The 25,144-nt window shown below is 39.8% G+C and overlaps 1 protein-coding gene across 4 annotated transcripts in view; it reads right to left on the bottom strand.

Moving 5' to 3' along the window:
• Macrod2 (mono-ADP ribosylhydrolase 2) overlaps positions 1-25,144 on the bottom strand; it is a 1,982,629-nt gene that overhangs the window by 169,928 nt on the left and 1,787,557 nt on the right. For all 4 annotated transcript variants that reach the window (XM_006983683.4, XM_042276356.2, XM_042276357.2 and 1 more), the window contains exons 10-11: positions 13,206-13,253; positions 5,878-5,961 (exon numbers count right to left, since the gene is read on the bottom strand). In XM_006983683.4, coding sequence (XP_006983745.1) covers positions 5,878-5,961; positions 13,206-13,253 — 132 coding nt within the window. The remainder of the gene's footprint in view (positions 1-5,877; positions 5,962-13,205; positions 13,254-25,144) is intronic.

Below are 25,144 nucleotides of genomic sequence, written 5' to 3'. Positions count from 1 at the left end.
CTCACCAAACAGCATGTCACACAATACTCTAATATGCAAAGGAAATAATAGAGCAGAGGGAAAATTCTGCCTCTCAGGAAATATGAGGTACATGTTCAAGGACTCAGAAAAAATTATTTTAGTAAAAGTTAATAACTCTAATGCTTACAGAATATTCAAACTAATATCATCCTTTCTTATTTCTGAAAATGTTTCCACAAAGAATTTCATCTGACTAAAGAGATCATTCATATTTTAATGTGTAATATAGTGCTGCTTGATTTAGGGTCACAAGAGTGAGATTTTCTGAAGACTGAGCATTCCATGCACACTTGCTGAATATTCCCCGTAGAGGCAACTGCAGAGCAGGAGTCAAAATAATAGGGCATTGTGTAAAAATATGATGGAAAAGTGGCATCAGTCTAGTGATTTTTATAGATGAAAATCTGCTTTTATTTTATAAATGTGTATATAATATATTTATGCTCAAATATAATATATAGTATTTTATATTTATGTTCTTAAAAATCTTCCCCTCTGCCAAGATAATTTCTTGAGTCAATTATACACACACAGACATAACTATTAGTGTGTGTGTGTTCCAGAAAATATAGTGTGTATGAACATTTATAGGTAGCATGCATTTATATTCATAGTTGTATGTCTGTTTTATCTGTATCTAGCATCCATCTATCTTTCTATCAATGTTTTTATGTGACTCCCGACTACATAGCTGAGCTGACATTGTAGTAAGGGATCCCCTTAGATGTCAGAACAGAAAGAATTTGAATTTAGTTATATGCTTATATGCAAGCTCTTGGAGGCACCTTCTAACCAAATGGTCTCCACTGGAGAACAGTGCTGCTAGAAGCTCCAGCAATGCATCTGAATGACCTGGAAGGTTGCAAACCACATGATTACTGGCTCCAGCTCGGGGGGGGGGGGGGTCTGAACCAGCTGGCTTAGGAAGAAGTCCTAGTGTGTACATGTCAAACTTATCCCCTCGTGATGCCAACGATGCAGATTAAAGTCCACTCTGAGGATCACTTGGGTCTCGCTGATGTAAGGCATAGACAGGTCATGCTTGCTTCATGAGTACAGTGGAAATGTTTTAACATTTCATGGAGTCTATGCAATTGCTCGTGCATAAACATTAGCAAATAAAACAGTAAGTCAAACATGTATTTAAGGTCTTCTTAAACTGACATCTTCAGAAATTTCAGGAAGCCAGATATAAATGAAGGAGTTCATAAACCAACTACAAAAAGTCCCTACGAATGAAAACCCAAGAAAATGGGAAAAAGAAGACAAAAAGGAAATTAACGCAAGTATGACCTTACAGAAGCAAAGGCTGTAGAAGCAGACATATGCAGTGATACCTGGCACAGATTACAGAAAGTTGTAGTTTAAGTGGCTGTTGAACCAAAGAATGACTAAATGCCTTTGCAAATAAAAGTTATTTTAAAAAAGTGCAGGGTGGGGGGTTACTGTAATGAGAAATTAAGTGAACTAAACATCACATTGAATAGGATTGTATAGAAAATTAGAAAACTTAATAACAGACTTGAAAAAAAAAATAACCAGAAGGCATTTGAGAAGAAGAGCCAGAAAAAAAGGAGTGTGTGTGTGTGTGTGGGGGGGGGCAGGGTGCACAACATGGCTAAAATCCAGAAGGTACTAAGGAATAGTAGACAGCAGCAATGGGGTAATGTTTTAATATTATTTGGTGAGGAAAGGAGTGTGGAATTTTGAAACTAACAAAAGACGCTGGTCCCCATCCCAAGAAATTCAACAAATATCCAAAAGAAATAAAAAGAAATGTGAACCTAACCATATCATATTGAAACCAGGAGACACAAAAAGCACAGAGTGGCTTGGGAAAGCATCCAGAGGGAAGAGACAAGCGAAAGAAAAGCAACAGTTAAATGGGAAATTACTTCTCAACAACCAGAGAATGGGTACGAATTTGAGGGAAATAGCTTTGAAATGTCATAGATAGCATCAGGTTCAACTTTTTATTCAGAAAAAAGAGTAAAACAAAAAATCAAATTAACTACATTTTCTGGATGAAGTCAGATTTTTGCCAAGGAGAATTGTACATATATAATTTTGCAAATATGAAGAAGAGTGTGAAAGGCATTTCCATTAAAGTTCTCTATAACTGAGTCAATTCTTTCAATTATTTTGTAAGAAAAAAATATCAGAAGTTGGAATGAACACAACTGTCATTAACTATGTATGTGTGTATGGTTTTATACATATGTGTGTGTATATATGTATGTATGTATATATGTATACAATCATATACATATATGTGTGTGTATATATAAAATAACAGTTTCCATGATGTGTTAGCTTCTAGGTGTATTAACAGATGGTAGGAATTCAATTAGTGGTCTAAAACTATCAACAATGTTAATACTGGTATGGTATTGCAATGGATTAAATCAGAGTTTATTGTGGTCATGAGCTGTCAGGCAAAATAGTTTGCTTCTTTTTGAACCCATTGCATTACAAAAACAAGTGTAAAGGTATATTCAGAAACTGATTTTTTATGCTTAATATTTTAGAAAAATATTTAGTAAACTAGTAATGCTTCAATTAAAGCTATAATGATTAGTATCTCCTCTTACACAAAACTAGTGCTGGGGTGCACAAAGATGGATCAGCATTTAAGAGCACAAACGTTTTTCCAGGAGAACCAAGTTTGGGTACCAGCTTCCATATCTGGATGCTCATAACTGCTTGTATCTCCAGATCCAGGCATCCAATGCCTCTGACCTCTGTGGATACATTCACTCATGTGGATTTACCCACATACAAGCAGACACCAGCATATGCAATTTTTAAAATATTAAAAATAATTTCCAGAAGTCAGAGGGGAAGAGGATTGCATATGCTGCATCATTTTTGAAAGAAAAGAAATGATGACATTAAGAGACTGAGTGGACTTGGGTATGTTAAAGAGACCTTTGCAGCCTGTGCTTATAAAAAACTTGGTACAAAGAAAATTCTGAATTCTGCTGGATCTAAATACAGATGATTAAACGACACCAGAAAAGCCTGGTGACTTTGCTTCCTTTGACCCTTTCTGAGGTTACGCTCTGATAGCCAGTCATCTCTGTGAGGGTAGCAAGTCAAGCAGGAAGCTAAGGGAAGAGAATAAAAGTCACAGGGTGTTAAGCAGAGGGACTTATAAATAAAATCCTATGCCAGAAGGATTTGGAAGAGAGGTGGAAAGAGAAAACACTAAGCTAGAAATATTGTAAGTTCTATAGCAGGAGGGCATAGCAGAAGGAAGAGGCCATGGTCTACACCACAATGTGTCCCTGACCCAGGAGCAGTGTTCAGCTTGCAGACATGAAAGACAGCTGGCTGCTTTTCTGAATTATCAGAGAAATGAGAAGTGTGCACAGTGCCATGTATAGGGTCAGGTACATACATTATTGTCAAAATAGATACACAGATAAATAAGAGCCATATCCTGATCCATCAACCCTGCCTGTCAGGTTCACTTTTTCTCCCCCACCTCTTCTCTGGGATGTACTAATTTCTATTTGCCTTTGAGACTGTCATAGGGCTAAAGCATAATCCCCATGTTTGTGAAGTGACTAGTATTTATATTTCACCATGATGCCACTGTCACAATGTCCCTGGTAACATAGGTATCACATTATCCTCCCAGATATTATGACTCAGCCAATTCTGAGATCACATTTGGAGGGGATGAAACTGTACCACTGAGTCATATCAGGATTAGGGGATGATGTTTCCTGAACAAAGCCACTTAATGAGGAGGTAAAAGAAGCTTTAAGGAGTCACAAGGAGTAGCTTAGAAGAATAAGTCACAGCATGTCTACATTTATATTGACAATGGACTCCAGGTCTGGAAAACCACCTTCAATAGAAACAATGCATTGGTTGGCAACCATCTTGTAGGGGGTAGCCTCTCCAGGGAAAAACAGTTGTGGTTTTGCCCCTAACTCTTCACAAGTTTGATCTTCAGAGATCTCCTAGGAAAGGATGCAGCAGTTACACTGAGAAGGGTACATTTACTAGTCTCCTCCTCAGATACTAGCAAGGTTTGCCAACTGATGCCAGGCAGAGCCCCCGACCTTCACCACGTTTATAAGTGTTCTGCAAATTGTTCTAACCATCTAAACACATTGCACTGAATGAGTACAGTGCTTAGCCTAGCTTGTTCCTGACTGAGATGGTCATAAAGGTGACTGTCATCACTAATAGAATGCCAGGCCTCTGCTAACCACTCCTTATTTTATTTGTTACCATTTGTAGGAAAGGCTCATTTTTCAGTCCTTGCATGGAAGGGAGGGACCGTCCCCTGCTGTGCCCCTTTCTATCTCTCTGTCTCCTTCAGTGAGTCTGGGAGAAGGAAGAGCCCTGGCTCACCTTGATCTCAACCCCACTTGCCTACGGAAAGGATGTGACTTATTCTGTTCTGTATGTATTGAGGTCACCATTTTAGAAGTGAAACCCAGCCTGAGAAGACCCATGGGGCAGGTTGAACAGGTGCTCTGCATTGCCTGCATTAGGGCTGAAGCCAATACTCTGATCCCACATTTCTTATAGCTGCCTTCTCAGCTGGGTCTAACCTGTGGAGGGTGAGAGCAATGCCATTATCTATCAGCTGGTACCCAACACCTACCAGGATGCTGGATAGTTATGGGGGTGTGTTCCCTAAGCTCTCTATTCTAGCAAGATCCCGCTGCTAGGTTAGAAGTTAGCTGATGGCACTCAGCAGCCACACTTAGGGATCCACTGCAACATTTAGCTGACACTGGGGTCTATTTGCAATGGTGACTAAACAAGGGGGTTCTAGAGCCCAGGCTCTTCTGCTCATGGCCAGGCTGATGTCAGCCCTAGGTCAGAGCCTTCCCAGATTTTCTCAGGCTGTACTGCACATAAAAACTCTTCCTAGCTACACCTTTCCCAGACCCTGCAACCTATCCCTTCATTTGTAAGTTACCCCACAAAATAAACCTCCCTTTTAACTACGTGGAGTGGCCTTAATAATTTTACCAGTAATCCCCCTTTCTCCATCCTCTCCTTTTACCTACACATGCTCTGTCTCCAGCTCCTCCTCTTTGTGTCCTTCACAGCCTTTCCTTCAATGAATATACACTCTCCTTCCATAGAGGAGAAGGTGAGTTTTCATCAAGACCCAATGTGACAGCAACAGTGTTACCAGACTCTTCATTTCTCTAAGCACGAAGTAGAACTCCAGGCAAGCAAGCAGAGGATGTACCCATTCTACCATTCAGAAACTATACTCTGAAAACACACCCCATCCACCTTTCAAAGAAAATTTGCCAGACTGTAGGCTGCACCAGGGCTATTAAAGACAGCATCATTCCTTCAGAATCCTGCACCCAAGAGGACTTGCCCATTCACTGGAAAATGCACAGATACACTGGCCTCTAGAAAATAGAAGAGAGATGTTTGCAGCATCATTGCTGAGGTTTGATTCTGGAAACCCTGAAAACATGTTCATGCAAAAAACCAAATGATCCCAATAAGACAATAGCCACAGAACTGCTCATCATATATATGCCTTGACTCTCAGTTCTACATGGTTTGAGGACATCTTGATTTTAATACAAGTCACACAATTTCACCTTATAGAAATGCAAACTACGCTACATAGAGAACATTAAAACTTGTATGTTTTCTCTTTCTTTAACAACAATGACAAATCTGATTTCTTGTATTTACTAAAGATACTGAACATATAAGGAAAGCATAATCAAATTGTTCTGTGGCATTTTTTTAACCCTCAAGAATATCTAAATGTGAAAGTATACACATACTTTACAAATGAAATGAAAGCTTGTTTCCATGGTATAATTTTTGAAAGGAAGCAGGAGGCACAGGACTTACCTTCACTGGAGTCTTTTGAACTTTCTGGTTTCTTCGCTTTGCTCTTCTTGTGAGGTGGAGAAAGGCCTTTAGGCTCTAGCCCTTCTGGAAGTACAAAGATTTAATAATTCTTACTTAAATATTTACCCGTAAGGTTCAGAATGTGTTGAAATTTAAAGATGTTTTCTCCTTAGTAACCCTCCCCCCCGACACCCCCCCCCCCCCACACACACACTCACTGAGCCTTAACTACAGATCCATCTGTCATTGTGGCTGAACTAAATTTTGGCAAGGAGCTTGGATTCTCCATCTTTCTACATACACTTAAACTTAAGCTCCAATATTTTTCTGTAGACATCATCCATGATTCATACAAATGTCCAAACATACATATGTGTTACTTTAAAAATTGAATAGTTCTGTGTAAGAGAAGTCCAAGAGGTGCTCCTTTACATTTCATGTCTTAGCATGTGCCATTATGCCTTTCCTCTTAGTCTTCAAAGGTAGGCAAAATGAAATAAAATGTCACCTCACTTTTGAGGTGACAGGGCACTGGGAATGATTCTGCTTCTATTTAACATGCTTCTTTTGTAATCTAGACTCTAATAGCACTCTCATATGTCCCTGACTAATCTATTGTGTTTAACAATTTTCTCAATGTTTTCTTAAATCTACCCACAGGGACTAGTAAAGACTGAGAGGAGTCTGGACAAACCCCTCTGTCTACCCCATCTGATTAGGATGTTTGCTGGTTTTGAGTTACAGTTTCTACCTAATCTTTCTGCTGAGCTCAGTGTTGGTGTTGTCTGCCTTTGTTGCATCATGTTTTGGGTTTGGGGCTGGATGTCTGGAGGTCTTCTGTTTGCTTCTGCATTCCATTCTCAACCTGTTAACAACTCTTTCTGCACCCTAAGACAAGACGCCCTGGCTTGTGCCAAGAAAACTCAATACTCTATCTTCCTGCTAGCTTCTGTCAATGGGGAAGCCAAGAAATCTACTTTATGGAATACCGGTACTCTTTGTGGGCTGAATGGCCCCTAAAGTAAGGTTAAAGTCACTATCAGCTGGCCTTCTTCACAGGTTACAGGTCCCAAAGCCACCCTCACTATTACCCCATGCAAGGCCGGGACTTAGGTGTCCTATCCTCTCAGTCGGAATTGTTTCCCCTCATTCAACCCACATCAGGAATCCCAAATCTAAACCCAGTCAGAACTACCCATCCTGTGTACAAACTTCTCTCTGCAGTACTCCATGTCTGGGACAATGGCATTGCATACTTGTAGAACCATTTCAAACTAAAGCCTAGGTATCACCATTTAAATTTGTGCTCATCTGCCCTCCTAAACCAACTGATCATGCCATCTTTGCTCTCACATATCCTATACTTGTCTGTTATGAATTGTCCTGGCACCTGAGTTAGCAGCACCTCTTGCTGTTTCTCGGGTCCTGCTTCTAGCCTTCTAATCTCCTCTTCTAAGAACCTTGCTTCTGCTGCTCCACACTGTGAGCTTTTAGAACATAAATCAGATCTGGGTGCTCCCTGTTTAAAAATCACTACTCCTCATCCTCATCCACTTCCACCGCAGAGCACAATGTGCCACCTGGCCCTGATGACATCTATAGTTTTACCTCCCCTTTGCCTTTCATGTTTTTCTTCAATTTCGCCTTCATTTTTATTTTCTATCTGTGGATGTTTTGTATGCATGTGTGTCTCTGCACCACGTGTGTGCAGTGTCCGAAGAAACCAGAAGAGGGTAGAGGATCCCTTGGAACTGAAGTTACAGGTAGTCATGAGCTGCCATGAGAGTGCTGGCGATTGAAGCTGGGTCCCCTGGAAGAACATCCAGTGTTCATAACTGCTGAGCCATCTCCCCCCCCCCTTTATTTTAATTTTTTGAACCAAGGGTAGGCTGATTCCTGTTCCAGGACTTTTGTTACTGTACCCCACTCCTGTAACTCTAGCACATTCCTGCCTAGTTTGGGGGTTTCTTTTTACTCTTTTTATTTTTCCAGACTAAACTCAATGTTCCACCCCCAGTGGTGGGAGGCAGGGGAGGCTTTCCCTTACCATACAATGTAAAGAGCCTACAAGGGAAGCTTTTCAAAAACACATCATTTGTGTCTGGAATTATCTCACTGCCTTGTTTATGTCTTTACTGTACATTTATATATACACACACAACCTACTCAAAGTTTCATGAGAAAAGGGCACTTCTTTTTTTCACATCCCTCCTGAATCCTTGGTACTGAGAAGTACAGTGAGAATTTTATGTTAGAGTCATTTTATTTTTGTTTCATTGGTTCTTTAAGTCCAAGATATAATAGCCTAGTTCTCATCCCCTTAGCAGCAGAATTCTAAAATTACACTATGAGGCTCTGACTAACTCATATCTCCCCTTCTCTCTTTCATCTATTCAGAAAGAAACAGAATAACAATTTAAAAAATCCCACATTTGATAGATGTACTATTAAAATTTTTGACATCATAGACTACAAAGGTGTGGGGCATGAGGCTAGCTAGGTTTTATGTGGTCACAAGTCAGTCATGGCTAAGGTTATTACCAAGGCCAGGGTGAAAAATATTGCTGATGACTGCATTAGCAACTTCCCGGCTTCTGTCACAGGTGTGAGATGCATGCTGACCCTTTGAATGGTTCAGCAAAACCAGAAATGAGGTCTCTCAAGCGGCTCATTGCATACAAATATTAGGTCCACTGAGAGTCACAAAACAGGCAAGGCAACATTGTGATCTCACCATTAGAAGATCTAGCCCAGTTGTACCCTGAAGAGAGCTATCCTGGGGGCTAGGCAAGAGTCTCCAGAGATGAAAATGCAACTTCAAGCCAGGGTTTCTTACACCTGAAGATTTTGGTAATTACATTCCAAGTTTGTGATTTTCCACCTTAATAGAAATTCTTAGGGTCTAGGTGAAGTTTCCAAAGACATCTGTTTGCCTACATTTAAAGTTTCTTTAATACCCCCCAAGTTCTAGCACTTTCTATTTTAAACTACTCCCTGAGTGTTCAGTGGACGTGGAAGCTTGCTGCATAGAAGGGCATGTGTGAAATTCAAGAGTATTTGATCATTTCCTGATGTCCATGGGGTATTCAAATAAAAGTCACCAATAAACATGGCCTCTGTGCAAAGGTCATGTTGAGGCTCAGTAGGGGAGTCACTCCCTCTTGGTCTGAAGGGAGCTGAAGGAGAAGCTAATAGTGTTTCTCTTTGAAAACAATGTAATGGGCCTTCTTAATGTGTACTATTTTAGGTTGCCTGCTTCTGGCAAAGGCTGGACTCTGGAGCTTGGCCATGAGCATGCCTCCCCCTTTCCTCCCCTCCCCTAGGTGAGCAGCATTGCAATGGTTGACACGGGTGGAGCCCTGCTGGGTCAAGGTCAAGAGTGTGTGGGCATGGAGATGGAAGGACATGGGGAAACATTTGTTGTACTTGAATTAAGAATGATTAAAGGACTAAAGGGAAATTCTAAGTGTTTAAGCCAGCTTGTTTCTTTCAGGGGGAGAATGTCACCTTGAAGATCTATCAACTCTATTTGAGATGCTTCTCCATTTGCTCTAAGGGTCTACAGACCAGAGCAAAAAGTTAAATTACATTAATTCTGGGGTAAGACAAACTTGGATTCAAATTCTGGCTCCACTATTTAAGTAAGAATTAATTGAAGCCTAACACATAATCAAAGTCTTTCTTTGTCAGTTGTTGTGTGAAATAAACTCATGTACATCCAGTGAACTGCACAAAAGAATGCCTAGTTGAAGTCTGGTGTGCTCAGAGGTATGCTAAGCCTGACCTGAGCCAGTTCACACCAATCAATTTTGCTATCTCCCCCAGCTCTCATGTTGGGAGCTTTAAAAAGTGCATGGCTGATAATATCACACCTGTGAAATCATCAGAAGCTTCCCATCGGAACTCAAATCACCCAAAGAGCCAATTGAGAAGCACGATGTTGCTTTTTGATATTGAAGTTGTTATTCACTGCCACTCAATATTATCTGTTATCAGGTTGAATCACTCAAGGAGCCCTTTACTAGGTCAACTGTATTCTTAATCATCTATGTAACTTTCCTGCTTCTGTGAAAAGAGGTGATGTATGGCAGAGGGAAGGCAAAAGAGAATGGTCTTAGGAGAGAGCTGAATTCATCTTGCAGACCAACATACTCCACCAGGAGATTAGAATGAAACCAGCCTGCACAGCAACGTCTGTCAGAGCCAGCTGGAATGCTATGGACCATCCGGCACATGAGTCTCCCATGGTTTCAAAACTTAAACATTAGGAGATGCAAACTAGCTCCCCACACCTATTTTGTCTTGGCATCACAGATCACTGAGTGTGACTTGTCCAGATGTTGAAGGCAGAACTTCCTGGGTATCTGATGGAACTGGAATCAGAAATAATGATAATACTCCAGACCGCAAATGCTGATTCTAGCTTGTGGAGTCCTCCTTCCTTTCAACAATTTCTTTAAAATGAATCAATGTTTTGGGTAACTCTACTTAAGAAGTCAAGTCCCTTTGCCTAGAAATGTGTACCTGTGGCACTGAGGCACATGATCCATGGGACATAAAGCTGGCTTAAAGGGCAGAACCCCTATAGCTGAAGAATCGTCCAAGAACACTTCATGCAAAGCAATGCATGAGAATAACTAAAAATAACACTGGACTTATACAAGTTAATCTAGGATAGATTTTTAAAAATAAGACATGTAGTGGGTAGCCATTCCAGCTTGGTTCTGGAAGTTCCAACCCCCATTGAGATTCTGGCAACTGTCACGCCTACGAGGCGGGGCGAGGGGAGGCGCCAGGGGACCGGAGAGCTGGATGGGTCAGCGCTCTCTCGGTGCCGGGACGCACATGAGAATTGAAGTTTTTATAGAAATTTTATCTTGGGCTTTATGTTTCACAAAATTCAAGCAGAGTCCTTGTCTTAGGTTACATTCCCCCAGGTATAGATAATGGGACAATGTTTTGAGTATAAGTAGCTAATTTGAGAATTAATCTCAGGGAGTATCAGAAACGGATTAATGAAATAAGACAAGAAAAAGAAGACAGAAAATTCTGCATGTATTCATGAAAAAGTCCCACTATAGTCATCATAGGCTAAACTCTATTGGTGACTTCTTGGTAAAGATATAGAATCATGATGTTTAATATTCCAGCTTTATAAACATTTTCAGTATTTCAGAACTTGAAATGTGCTTGGTTAATCTGAACCGAGATGTGCATACAAGATATGTATGGATGTCAAGGGTTTAGAATTAAAACTTAGATATCACATCTAATAGAATTTCTATATTAATTATAGGTTGGAGTAATAATGTTTTTAGATAATTGTGTTATATAAAGTTAATTTCATTTATTTTTTTAACACAAGTACTAGAAAATATAAAATTACATATGAAGCTCATATATTTCTACTGGTTATACAACACAGCCTAGAACTTGTCTTTGGTGTGTGTGTGTGTGTGTGTGTGTGTGTGTGTGTGTGTGTGTGTGTGTGTGTGTTTTGCTGAGGTTTGAACCAATGTCCTTGTACAACAACTCTCACTGAGCTATACTACCTCCACAGGAATCCTGGGAAACTAACCCTTATCCATCATTGGTTGGAAGGGTGCTTTATCCATCATTGGTTGGAGAGCTACTTTAGAGAACATTGAGTTTTCTTACATGAAAAGAAAAAAAAAAACACTCAGCTGAGGGCCATAAGAGATATCATTAGGAAGTTTCCATTCAAAGCCAAGAATGAGTGCTGAGGGAGCATAGGCAGGTCACCAAAAGAGACTGCTACAGCCCCTCCTCTGCTCCCTCCATCCCTGCTTCTAACTTTCAGATCTTTCATCCACTTCTCATATTAGCTGAGTCTGTTGCCTTTGTAGAGAAGGGAACCTTATAAATCAGACATGTCTAGACTGGAGAAGAGTAGGGAAAAGCTGTGGTTATTGGTCCAACTTTTAAGAAGAAGGGAGCCGATGCTACATCTGGATGTAGCGAATGGATTGATACAAGAGGGACAAAATTCCACTAATGCTGAGAAGATTTTTTTAATAAACTCCCAGTTAATGAGACCCTTCACATCAGAATTTGAAGCTCTGTGAAATGGAACTGCTGAGACCAAGATTGTCAGTAACCTATAGGGGGATGCTCTGGCATCAAATTGTAGACTACACAAGACTAGAATCTTTGAGATATCTGTTTTACAATTTGAAAGCTGGCCCCATTTCATGGCAAAAGCATTGTGGTTGTTGAAATGGAGAATATGGGCCTCTTAATTATATAATTAGTTCCACAGATGAGAAAAATACAACAGAAAGTAACAGCTTAGTGAAGCTTTACAGAGAGCCAAACAAAATGTGGCAGCATTTAAGGCACATTATCTCATTTAATCTTCTAACTGAAACAATGTGGTGCCCCAGAAGTGAACAATGAATATTGTAGAAAGATATTCAAAGTCAACAAAAGGTGTAGCTAGAATTGCATTTGGGTCTACTGATCTATGAATCAGTATTTATGGGCATAGTGAGTGGCTCCCTTAGGCCAGAGCTCACACTTTTAACCACCAGGTTTCCTTGTGTATCAACCATTGTTGAATGATTGTCTTATATCTTAACAATGAGAATGGTATGTGCTATATGGTATTCATCAAATACGGCCACAGGCACAGTGGATGCCTTACAAGCTGGGATGAATCACCACCATCTAGAATGCAGGAAGTGATGCTATGGGATTTCTCCACCTTAACCTTAAGAAGGTGAAGTATCTCTCTGGCTCATTGGCTCTTTCAAGACAAAATCAGCTGGCCACCATGTCGGCAGGACTTCTAGATCACTTGGAGTATTCAAGTTTGGAAATAGCCCCCAGTAAGGCTTCAGCTCATAGCTGAGCCAGCCATCACCCAGACAAGCAATTACAAAATTTTTGGAATAGCCCAACCCCTAACTGAGGCGCAGATCTTACAGAATCGGGTGAATAAATTTCCTCTACTCTGGAATTCTCAGACCCAGCTTATCAGCAAAATAAACTGTTGTCTTGAGCACCAAATATGGTGATGGTTTCTTTACAACTCTTCTGGTTATGCTACAACATAATGTTTCTTTCTTTTTTTTTCCTTTACTCTGTCAAGAAGGTCAAAGTTCACTTTAACGCTTAAACATAGTAACTGTATTTGCCTAATAACTATATTTGCCTAAGAGCTACTATAGCTGCTTCCCAATTATGATGTTGAACACACATTTCCATTTTATTGATCTTATTCAGTCTTTCTTTTAAAATTATAGGATTTGACTAAAGAAAATTGGTTCCCTATGTTATCCCAAGTAATAAAATCACAGTCTTAATACCTGCATCTTCTTTCATGTCAGCATCAGCTGCTCCTTCATTGTTATCATCTGTTGGAAAAGGAAAAATAAAGACTCAGATCAATGCAAGAAGCATCAGAATGTTCCAATTTGACTCATCAAATAACAAAAGGGAAGCGGAAAGCAGAGCACTAAAGCAGCCATTTCTCCATACAGGAGCACCTAACACCGAGGGTTACATTCCTTTTTATAACAATATGTATGCGCCATCGTTTGTTTTATTTATATGAAGTATGTGTGGTCACATTGGTCATTTCAGTTCCTCAAAACTGTTACACATGAACTTTAAATACCATGTATTTCACACTCTGGGAAAGTATGTGTGCTTAGCTACAGTGTCAGGACAGAGGGCATACTGACATTTGGTTCCTGCACTGTGCCAAGAGAAGTGCTGCTCTGATGTAAGGCAGACCTTCCACCACCTGCTCCCATGGACCCAACTGGTAGTCTCATTTCTGTCCAATTCTTTCATTTCCCATAATAATAACTTCTACGTGGACAAGGATGTGTGATTCCTCTGCACTTTGATGACATGTTTGCTGAGTAACTTCTTCTCTGTCTCTGTCCTCTGCCTCCCTCTCTCTCCCACACTGTGTGTGTGTGTGTGTGTCTGTGTGTGTGTGTGTGTGTGTATGTGTGTGTGTACATGTGTGTATTGAGAAATGGTCTTCCTATGTAGACCAGCTGTAATAACGCCATGTAAAAATTGTCCCAATCCTCCTGCCTCAGTTGCATACCACCACACATGGTTGTACTTACTCCTTTGAACTCACAGCATGTTATGTCTCTCCTTGAATGCTCATCACATCTAATACTTTGGACTGAATGCTTACCACCTCTTTATATGTTGAGTCCTTTCTCCAAAGTCATGACTTTTGGAATATAATTACATCACCAAGATGGAGCACTGATGAATGAGATCCCTTGCCTTAAGGAAGAGGTCAAGGAGAGACCCAGTCTCTGCTCTTCCATTAAGGACGTGGAGAGACGATGCTCTCTGTAAGGAACTGGGCCCTAGCAGGCAGTAGAATTGCTGAAATCTGGAAAGTGGACTTCTAGCTTGTGAGAATAAATTTCTGTTTTATAAGTCTTTTCATTTATGGTATTTTTTTACAGCAATCCAGACACTCAATCCAGACAGTCAATGCCTCTATGTTTATCCACTCTGGTCACTTTACTCTAATTCTAACCCTCTGCCTTAAGAATCTTGAAGGTTTCCCAGTTGGTCCTTTCTGTTTCTTTCTCTGACATACTTTCTTCCCTTTAAGAGTGGCTACCAGTTCAGTTTTAATACAGTTCTGCTCTGGTCTACAGCCCCCGTGCAAAGCACAAAGCCAGAAACTTCCCTCTAATACGTAAGGCCAACAATATCTGGTTCCTACTGGCTTCTTTACTTCTGTGACATTGGTGTTCTCACCTAGACAGATGGCAACACCCAAGTATTTTCTGTTTCCTCAAGGTATCATTGCTGTTACTCATTTTATGTTGCTGTCACAAAATACTTGAAGCGGGTACTTTACGGATACAAGAGGTTTATTTAGCCCACAGCTTTGGAGGATCAAAGTATAAAATAGTGTGGTCCCACCTGTTCAGGCCTCTGTTGACAGCCATTGGCTATGTCATCATATGGCAGATGGCATCACAAAATAGGTGCACGCACATGTTAAGAGTAAGCAAGTTGGCAGGGAGAGGCAGAAACTCTCTTTCTCTCTCCTATAGGTATGGAATCTGAGCATTAACCTAGTCCTATGAGGACCACACTACCTAGGGTAGTGCCCACATGATCTAATTGTCTCTAAATGGCCTAGAATCTCAGTACCATTATCCTGGGGACCAATATTCTAGAGCACAGACCTTTGGATGATAAACAACAGTATTTTCCTTTAACTTCCTCTATCTGCCTCATTCCTGTTAGTAAAACCATCTCCCTCTCTTGTCATCTATACCCTTCAAGACTGTTTACATTTTCTGATGCAGGGAAGCAGGGATTTCACCGAGAAAAGCAAAAGGCAGCTAAATCAGAAAGGATGTCTATGAAGGCTTTCCTGATCATCTATTTGATGAAAATTTGAATTGACTGTATTCTTTTTTTGTGGACCTTATTTTTACTGTCTTTTTAATATATATTTTGAAGACATTTGATCAGGTCTGCTTACTGGCCCTTCAGCCCATGTTATCTTGGAGAAGTTGCCCATTCTTCCTGAGTTTCAGATTCCTCAGTCAAAATGAGTGATGATAACAATGTCTATTACATAGACCTGTTCTGAGGACTGAGTTAGATGGTGCCATGCAAAGCACTAGAAACATCATCAAGGACTAATTATTTCCATAATATATCACAATCTAGCACTTATGAATATATCTGCCTTCCAAATGCCCACCTCATGAATACTATGGAGATGAAGATCATGTCTTGTGTTCTCTTGTTTTTCTTGGTACCCAGCACCATTCATTTTATGTAATAGAATAGATAAAAACGTTTCCATTAAATGGCCAAACCACAAACAAATATGTAATCTTGGGAAAGTGACATCAAACAATACAACCCTCAGTTTCTTAATCTGAAGAGCAGGGGTAGTAAAGTAACCAATTTCCTACAACTGGGGTGGGGGAGATACACACACACACACACACACACACACACACACACACACACACACACCTTGCACAGAATAAGCTTTTAAAGCTACTAATTATTTGGTGATATGCACTGGTATTCTGCTCTGCTACTTTGGTAACCATTTAGTAAGCACTACTACATATAAGAAGCATAATAGTTCTTGAAGACTGAAGTTAAGCATCTCCTTCTTCACAGAAATCACAAAGTGAGTCATAATGAGCAGACCTGAGACAGAAGAGCAGGAAATGATGGGTTACTGTAGGTGAGCAGAGGTTCTATCACAAACACAAAAGAGGAAGTCCATGGATACTTTCTAGAGGAGGTGAAGGGTCACCTAAAAGGCGAGCTGAGGATAACTTGAGGTAATGAGATCCAAGAGTAGGTCACCAGAAAAGGTAGTCTCCTGACTACATATACTTGCTCACTGACACTTTAAATGTATTAGACCTTGGCCTCTGCAATATGGGTCCCTTGTCTAAGAGTTTTCTCTGGTTCTGGTTTCTACAGCTGAGCTGGCTAAAGAAATTCTATACAATGAGTATGTCCCAGGAGTCAACCCACCACACATAACTGACAGCTCCCTGTTTCTCAAGCTCACCCACAAATACCCCAAGGTTGTTCCACATGATTTCCATAAGTCTCTTTTCCTCATGGAACTCAAAATGTTTGAACTTGAACTTGAAGAGAGGTAGGGTGTAAATGGTTTGGAATTTAACCCAATGACTTTCTTCTTTTTCCACTCTCCCTTCCTCTCTCTTCTGCTGGTGTTTCCTCGGATTGCCTTTTAACAAAGTATCTCAACATTTGAATCCTTGCTTCAGGACAGGCTTTGGTTTCTATTTATTTGTTTATTTTTATTTTTAGCACACTCAAACAGAGGAGAAACTCTTGGAAATACATGTACATGAACAGTCAAAATACCTTCAATGAAATGAAATTAGTTCTGAATGGCTGAAGGGCAGAGCCTGATAATCCAAAGTTTAAGTGGTCTTTTCTGGCTAAAGGTCCTCCCTTATCAGGTATAATGGTTCATTTCACAAGCCATGTGACTGGGCCACAAGGTTCCTCAATATCTTTCTGTGTGTGCCTCTGAGGGTGTTTCTGGAGATTACCACTTAAACAGGAAGACTGAGAAAAGTAGATGGCCCTCCCTTAGGTGGATGACCATCAGGAAATCATAGGAAAGTCCTCATAGGACAAAAAGGCTGACCTTCACCTGGAAGAGGGGCATACTTCATAGTCTACTATCCACAGTGCTGGCTTGATGGTTCTCATACTTGGATACTGTTTCTTCTCTACCTTTGAATTCAAACTGAAATATTGCTTCTTGTTTTGTCTTAAGCCTACAAGTACTCAGACTAGAACAGTGAGTGATCCTCAACCTTCCTAATGATTACTATGACACTTTAATACAGTTCCTCATTTGTGGTGACCCCCAACCATAAAATTATTTCATTGCTACTATATAACTGTAATTTTGCTACTGTTATGAACCACAATGTAAATATACTATATGCAGGATATCTGACATGCAACCTTCAGAGGGGTTGTGACCCATAGGTTGAGAACTGCTGAACAAAAGTCACCATTGTCTTTCTGGTTCTCAGGCCATTGGCCTCAGAGGGGAACTGTGCTACCTGTTCTTTGGTGTTACCTTCCTGTCTGAAGAGCTGGAGATTTGTCAGCCACCATAATTTTACAAGCCACTCCTTATAATAACTACTTTCCGTATGTGTATACACAGGTGTATCCATCTGCTTCTCTAGAGAAACCCTAAGAAAAGATTTTTAAAAGAAAGAAAATCCTGACCAATATGCCAGCATTTGAAGTTTATGGTGAAAACTAGAATAGCTAAACAACTTTAGGAAGAAGAATGATGCATCTAGTTTTGAAGGACAACTTTTTTTCTTTATCAGAGGAACTTACCGTGATATCATAAGATGTGTGCTTTTATATTTTGCTATTTGAATTAAAATAAAAAGAAAGTACTTTTGGTCTGGAAAGCACATGATGTAGTTGCATATTAATTAAATTCACCTTGCTTCAATATTCCGTAAAATGTGCTTGCTTGAATCATATTTACAAACTATTTCTAAGAGGGCTTCTATTCCTAACAATACTAGGAACCAGAGTGACATTATATAAAAACAGATGATAGCCTCCAGAGATAGGGAGTCGTGGCACTGAAAATTTGGACATAGTTAGTGGACTGATGGAGCGTGGGCACAGAGCTCCTGTCCTTTTATGCAGTTTTTCAAGCTTCATACGTCTTTGTTAGAGGACAAAAATGCAATAAAAGGTCTCTAGCCAAAGAGATACAAATACCATTTCAAAACAGAGAGCAATCCATCAGATGGTATTGTTCTGTGTGTGCACAAATGCCAGTCCCAGAAAACTCCCCTTCTTTCCCTAGGTATAGCTCACACAAAGGCTAAAACTCCAGCTCCTCTCAAAGGGCTTCTTTGATGTTAATTTCATAAAAGGTGCGAGTTTTATTCAGCCCATAATTCTCTGTCAGATTACCCTGTTGATATACAGTTATGACTAAAGTTCTTATTTTAATAAAAAATATATGTGAAAACCAACTAGTTTCTGTTGAAGAACCAGTATGGGGTAACTGCTAGCTATATTTGCTTCAGAAGCCCCTTTGTAAAGAAGAGGCAAACCTGCTTTAGCTGTATGGTGGGTTTTTACTTCACCTTCTCTATGGGTGACAGAGTTAATATGAATGGTATTTGTCTAGTCACTGAACCTGCTTTCTGAGAAGCACTTTGTTTCCCAGCAATAAAGAGTACACACTTAAAATAATAAACTATGCCCTAGGGTTTCAAATAACTTAAGATTTAGCTTCATTCTTTCCTTTAGGTCTACATTATTAATACAATGTTTGGGAGTGTAGAAAACACCACCCTCACCTCTGCCCCCCCCCCCAAATAGACAAATTGATCCACAGAGAGAACTTTATTCTGAAACAAGTTTTCAAACTGTGGTCTCATCATCACTTGAAAACTTGTAAAAACCACAAACTTCCAGTACTTACTCAAGATATATGAAGTAAGAATTTACAGAGGCGAGATCTAGAAACCAGGGTTTTGGCCATCCTTGCATGAGATGTTTAAACACACTGTAGTTCTAGATTCACTTGCCCAAAGAAAGAGGGTACCCATGTTTGGGGACATCTATGACAAATTATCTTGTGATGACTCCCTTATGCTAATATGGTACAGTATGTGCCCAAACCAGAGCTAGGCATAACCATGCTGTGCTTGAAATCACCCAGCTACTATGCAGCTGGATGGATCTTGTCATGGGCCATGTCTGCAATCTTTAGATTGGCTTAGAGGTATATGCATGGATGAAGACCAACTTGAAAGAGGACCATAGTTGCATGGAAAAAAGGCACAGTAAAGGTAAAAGTTACTCTAGTGAGCTACTGAGCCATCCTTGTGGTGGTATTCTAATTGTACTGAAATGTGATTTTGATTGTATGTTAATAAATAAAGTTGCCTGGGGGTCAGAGCTATTAGAGCCATAGCAAGAGTGTGGCAGTGGTGGCACACACCTTTAATCCCAGCACTTGGTAGAAGAGCTAGGTAGATCTCTGTGTGTTCAGGGATATAGCCAGCATTGGAGACATATGCCTTTAAGACCTGGGGGGCTGTAAATACAGGCAGTGATGAGGCAGTCACATGTTTGGGTTTACAACCAATGAAAAGGCAGAACAAAAAGACTATGAAAAGACATACACACAGGAAGTAGCTCTCTTTCGGAGAGCTAAGACCACCACAGGAGGAAGGGTGAGATTTTAGCTCTGAGCTCTGACCTCTTGGCTTTCTCTTTTACATTGGTTCTGTGTTTCTTATTTAATAAGACGGTTGGTTACATCTCCACATCCTCCTTAACCGAAGGAAATAACCTGAAGCATGTTATCCAAAAACCTTGTCTTCATTTAGGGTCATACATACATACGGGTGGGTCTTTCAAGGCCACCAGTTCTATAAGCCTTGGTGGCTCACACTACATGTGCTTACAGTCCATAGGCCTCTTGTGCCATCTTTGTATTTTATTATTAGCAGTTTCTGGGAACTATTTGCATTTACAAAGAAAGAAAATATTGTTAGAATAAATAACACTCTCTAGGATTTCCTTGAAGTATGGGAGATGGTGGAATTCTCCTGACTTCTTAATAAGACTTTATAAATAAAAACTCTAGGCCAACATTAACAAATGAGAGACTGTCCTTACAGAGGCCTCACTTCCAACATTAAATTGAATATTAGGAACCATTGAAATTATCTAATGGTTGAATATACTTTCTGTAGAGTTGCTAAGAGGGCTAAATTTTTTAAAGTTTTTTTTTTTAAAGGTGGATAAAAGCAAAAGGACTTTATGGTTTGACTTTGTTGTGGGTCAATAAGGAGCACTCAGTTGTCATTAACATATCAGTTTTGACTTATCAATAAAAAGTAATCCTTTTCATCATCCTATATGTAGCTCAACTAGCTTATCACACAGTGGTATGAAATTACAGAGTGTGGTGCTGGGGAATGTCTTTTTGCACACTGTGAATATATGTTGTTTCCATTGGTTAATAAATAAGCTGCTTTGGCCTATAGCAAGGCAGCTTAGAGGCAGGCAGGAAATCCAAGGAGAGAAACAGGAAAGAGAAGGGCAGAGTCTAGAGAGATTCTAGCCACTGCAGAAGGAGAAGCAAGATACCAGCAGACTGGTAAAGCCACAGAACATGTGGCAAAACATAGATTAATAAAAATGTATTAATTTAAGATATAAGAGCTAGCTAGCCAGAGGCCTGCCATAGGCCATACAGTTTGTAAATAATATTAAGCCTCTGAGTGATTATTTTATAAGTGGCTGCAGGATCACATGGTTGAGCAGGACTGGAAAAAATTTTAAATACAGTTTGGGATTTGGGAAGAGAGCAATTGAGGAGTAAGTAGATAGAGTTTAAAAGTTGTTTTGAATGTGTTGAGATGAAGATGTCTAAGAGACTCCCAACTAGACATAGACTAGCAGAGTGCTGTGCAAAATTCACAGGCAGTAGGAAAGTAGAAGATGGAACATTTACTGGGTAAATGATGCGTAGTTAAGGATACCAATGACTTCAAAGTATCATCAGAATTCATGTGATCAAATACACACTGGATATTAGTAGTCATGGTCAGCCCATTCAAGAGGTTCTAGATCTAGCTGTGGTGGTTTGTTCCCATGATCCTGGCACTTTAGAGTCAGAGGCAGGAGGATTGTTACAAGTTGGAAAACAACTTAGACTACATAGTGAATTCAGCCAGGGCTACTACATTGGTAGACCTGCTGAGAGGAAGGAGGAGGGGGATGAGAAAGGGAGGCAGAAGATCAAGAGCAAGAAGTAGAAGTGGGAGAGAAGGAGGAGGGAGAAGAAAGAGGAAGAAGGAGGAGGAACAGGAGGAGGAGAGAATGATTATACAACCTCACCAAAGACAATTACAGAGGAAAGGTTGGGACAGTCACGTGATTGTTGCAGCCCCTAGAGTGAATGACAAATGAAGGAGACGAAGGACAGCGACACATGGCTGAGAGAAGTCAGGTCTGGTCAAAAGACAGAATATAGGTTTGGGAATTCTGCGTTATTTTCTTGTTTTGTTTTTTCTTCTGGAGCCCTGTCCGAATTTTCTCATTCATATACTATTCCTCAAAAGACATTTATTTCCTGTACCTTTGCCTCTGTGCTTTCAAATAGGGAACAGAAACTAAACTGTTGAAGCCTCTTGCCAAAGCACCCTGCTGCTGTCTCCTTACAGCTATCGTTTCATTTCCCCGTTCTAAGTGGTGCTTAGGAAGTATCTGTTTTTTCAGAACTTTCTAATAAGATCAAACTCTGCTTAGTCAAAGCTCATGTTCCCAGGTCCTTGTTTGTTCTGGTGTTTATCGGTGTGCGCTCCACGCACTACACACTCACCTGTCTTGAAGGAACAGATTGCTTCCTGCCTCTGCCTGGTGCTCATCCTAGCATTCGGGTTGCTTGGTTACAGCAACACTTGGCTGGATTTTCACTGAAGGAAGGCACAATGTGTTTGCAGCTTTGGAGGCCCATCAAGTGGAAATAGCTAGTACTCATTCGTAAGAAGGCAGCAAACTCGTTTATGTCACATTACCCAGTGCCTGCCTTGTAGAATTCTAAACGTCAATGTGACCCATGCAGAAATGTGCATAAATGGGCCACGTTCCTGTAAGTAATCATCATTAAAGAAACTTTTGGATTCATTCACTCTAGGTTTTCTATACACTGGATATGCCATTTAGGGAGGGAGAAAAAAGCAACTCATACTAGGTGAACAGGGTTTTGATTTTGTCTTTGTTTCATTTAATTTTTCAAAGAGTACTGGTGCATAAGCTTTTATCACTGCTCTTAATAGATTTCTAATTCAGTCCCTTAAAAATAAGCAGATTTGCTGCATGTGGTGGCTCCCCTTTTTATCCCAGCACTGGAGAGGCAGAGGCAAGTAGGTCTCTGTAAGTTTAATGCCAGTTTCGTCTACAGAGTAAATTCCCCCAGCTAGAACTATGTAGTGGGACTTCTTTTCTTTTTCAAGGTGAATTTATTACCTTACAGTTTATAGGGTAGAAGTTCAACAAGGATCCAATTTTGCTCAAATCAAACTGTAAAGCAGGACTTCATTCCCTTCAGGAACAGGAGGGGGGGAACATTTCCTTGGTTTTGTAGCTTATACAAACCACCTGTATTCCACAGCTCATAGCCCTCTCTCTCCATCTTCAAATTCAGCAATGTTGCATCTTTCTGAACATTCTTCTGTAATCATATCTCCCACCGATTCTCTCCTTCTGTCTCCTTCCAATCTTAAAATCCCTTAGAACTAATTCTAAGGACTCCAACTAAAAATCCCAGAGGAATACCTTTATGCTAAGTCAGCTGATTGCAAATTGAACTGAAGCTTTATTTTCTCTTTTTAGTATAACTTAACATATCCCAGGCTCTGTAGTTTAAGGCATAGATACCATTCTTTTTTTCTTTTGAGGTGGGCATCCTTTTCCTACCTAACATACATGGAAAGTCAGAATCAGGTGGTGGTGTTAAAGAATATCTCAAGGTATTACTAAGAAGAATTATATTATAATTTAACCAAGGTCCTGGGCCATTAATCCATAAGCTTAACATCACAGTCATTATTGAAGTTTTGGCTGATAAATAAAATCATATTTTAGGAAAAAAGTTTTATTTAAAAAATCTTCCATCTTTCTTCTTGCCTACATTCTTTATGTTTATTTATAAAATATTTTCCCACTATTTTGGTAATAAAAATAATATAACAAAGGCAAATGCTGAAATACAAAAGTATTTGTAGCATATATTTAAAAGAGTTAAGATGCTTAATATACAAAGACACTTTATAGATCAATGAACAAAAGATGAAATGTCATTAAAAATATACAAAGGATATAATTAGTCCTTTCATACAAGAATATTAGAGATCTAGTCCTGGAGAGATGGCTCAGTGGGTAAAGTACTTGGTATACAAGCCTGTGTTTGATCTCTGCAAATCACATGAAGAAGGAGAGAACTGACTCCACAAAGTTGCCCTCTGACCTTCATACATCTTCCATGGCACGTACGTGTACACAGACACAAACACACACACACACACACACACACACACACACACACACACACACACACACACAGTTTTAAAAATTACAAACAAGAAAATTGGAGATAAGTGGCTAAAAAGAATGAATAAATCACATAGATAATAAGAAATGCAGATTCCCATTAATTACCCTGTTTAATATAGAAAAATGATAACATCAAAACACAAGAATATGCACCATTGAGAAGAGTAGGAGGGAAAAGAGTCCACATGGGCTGCTCACGGGAATGTAAAGTGGGTTGTGTAATGGTAGGCATGGCTGTTTATAGTTTTGTCTGTAGAAATGGAAATCCCAGCAGTTGTGTAATAAAGGGCACTTATCTATAGTGCTGCAAGAACAGAGAGAAATTTGAGAACTCCCAGCAAAAGTGTCTTGGTTTTGAATACATTTGGAAAAGCAATTTCACGTTTTAAAAGTATTGAAAATTAGAGAGAATGTGAATATTTACCCATAAGGATAAGGACGGTTTTCATAAGTTGCAAATACAGAACAATTTGCAAAAATAGTCCCAAGTTCAGTGACAAGGCTTTGAGTAAACTTTGGGTCCATTAAAATAAAGTAACTGAAGAACACCTGATGACAAGAAATGCTCACTGTTTGTGCTGAGTGACAGGAAGGGGGTGATAAGTCGGAATTTCTGGTTGTTTGCATTTTTCCATCTCTAAAGACCAGAAAGATATAACAAAATGTGATTGCTGTCTGGAATATAGGTTAGGAAATACTGTATGTTTTCTTCTTTTTGCTTGTGTGCTTTTCTTAGTTCAAAATATATGTGATTTTTATGTGGAGAACTTTTATTTTCTTATAACCGTGATCACAACAGTTAAGCTATGCATTTTACATTTTTATCAAGAATCAAGGTACAAACAAATATACAAATATATACATTTTAATGTTTGTGATGCTCAGTCTAGAAACCTATCTGAGTAACTCTTTACATTGCTTTCCTTCTATTGGCCTTGACCTTATATGTGCTTGCCTCTAGCAAGTCTGAAAGCCAGAACAAGTAAGCCACAAGCATGAAGCCATGGCTCTGAGATTGCACCAGCAGTGGAAACTATTTCCTGCGGTGGCAAGCCCAACAGCTCTTTTCCTTATGCCACAGATGCTTTTGATGTTCACTAGACATTATGGTCACTAGACTGATTTTCTTTCTCTGAAACTCACCACCCTGTCATCAATACTGTTTTCACATCTCTATCTTCCAAATGTTAGATTGGCAAAGCAAGAGGAAGAAAACCTTACTGGCTCATGGCAACTGTGTTTCGTTGTTCTTGGAAAACTGATCAGAAAGGAGGAGGACACACGAAGACCCAGTGTAACTGGAGGAATGCTACTCTTCTTGGAACTTTAACATATATTGCAAGAAAAAATACAGCATCAGTTTGGGAGCAGACAAGCAACTTTAGGATTGCTATGGGAAGAAACATTGCCCAGGAATAAGGCTGGAGATGAGGCTCACCTACTCGAGTGACTTTGGCCTCTGACCTCACGTTGTACAGCCTCCATCTGTTGCCATTGCTATGAGGACAGGTACTGTACCCATGACATTGGACTGATGTGGGAAGGCCAGTTTTCAAGTCATGGACAGAATTAAACCTTTTGTTGTTGTTATTAAGAGTGGGTCTTATGTAGT

The sequence above is a fragment of the Peromyscus maniculatus genome, chromosome 4 (assembly GCF_049852395.1).
Source record: "Peromyscus maniculatus bairdii isolate BWxNUB_F1_BW_parent chromosome 4, HU_Pman_BW_mat_3.1, whole genome shotgun sequence".
Classification (NCBI taxonomy): Eukaryota; Metazoa; Chordata; class Mammalia; order Rodentia; family Cricetidae; genus Peromyscus; species Peromyscus maniculatus.
The sequence above is the reverse complement of the archived record's forward strand: the minus strand, read 5'-3'. Positions and strand labels throughout refer to the sequence as shown.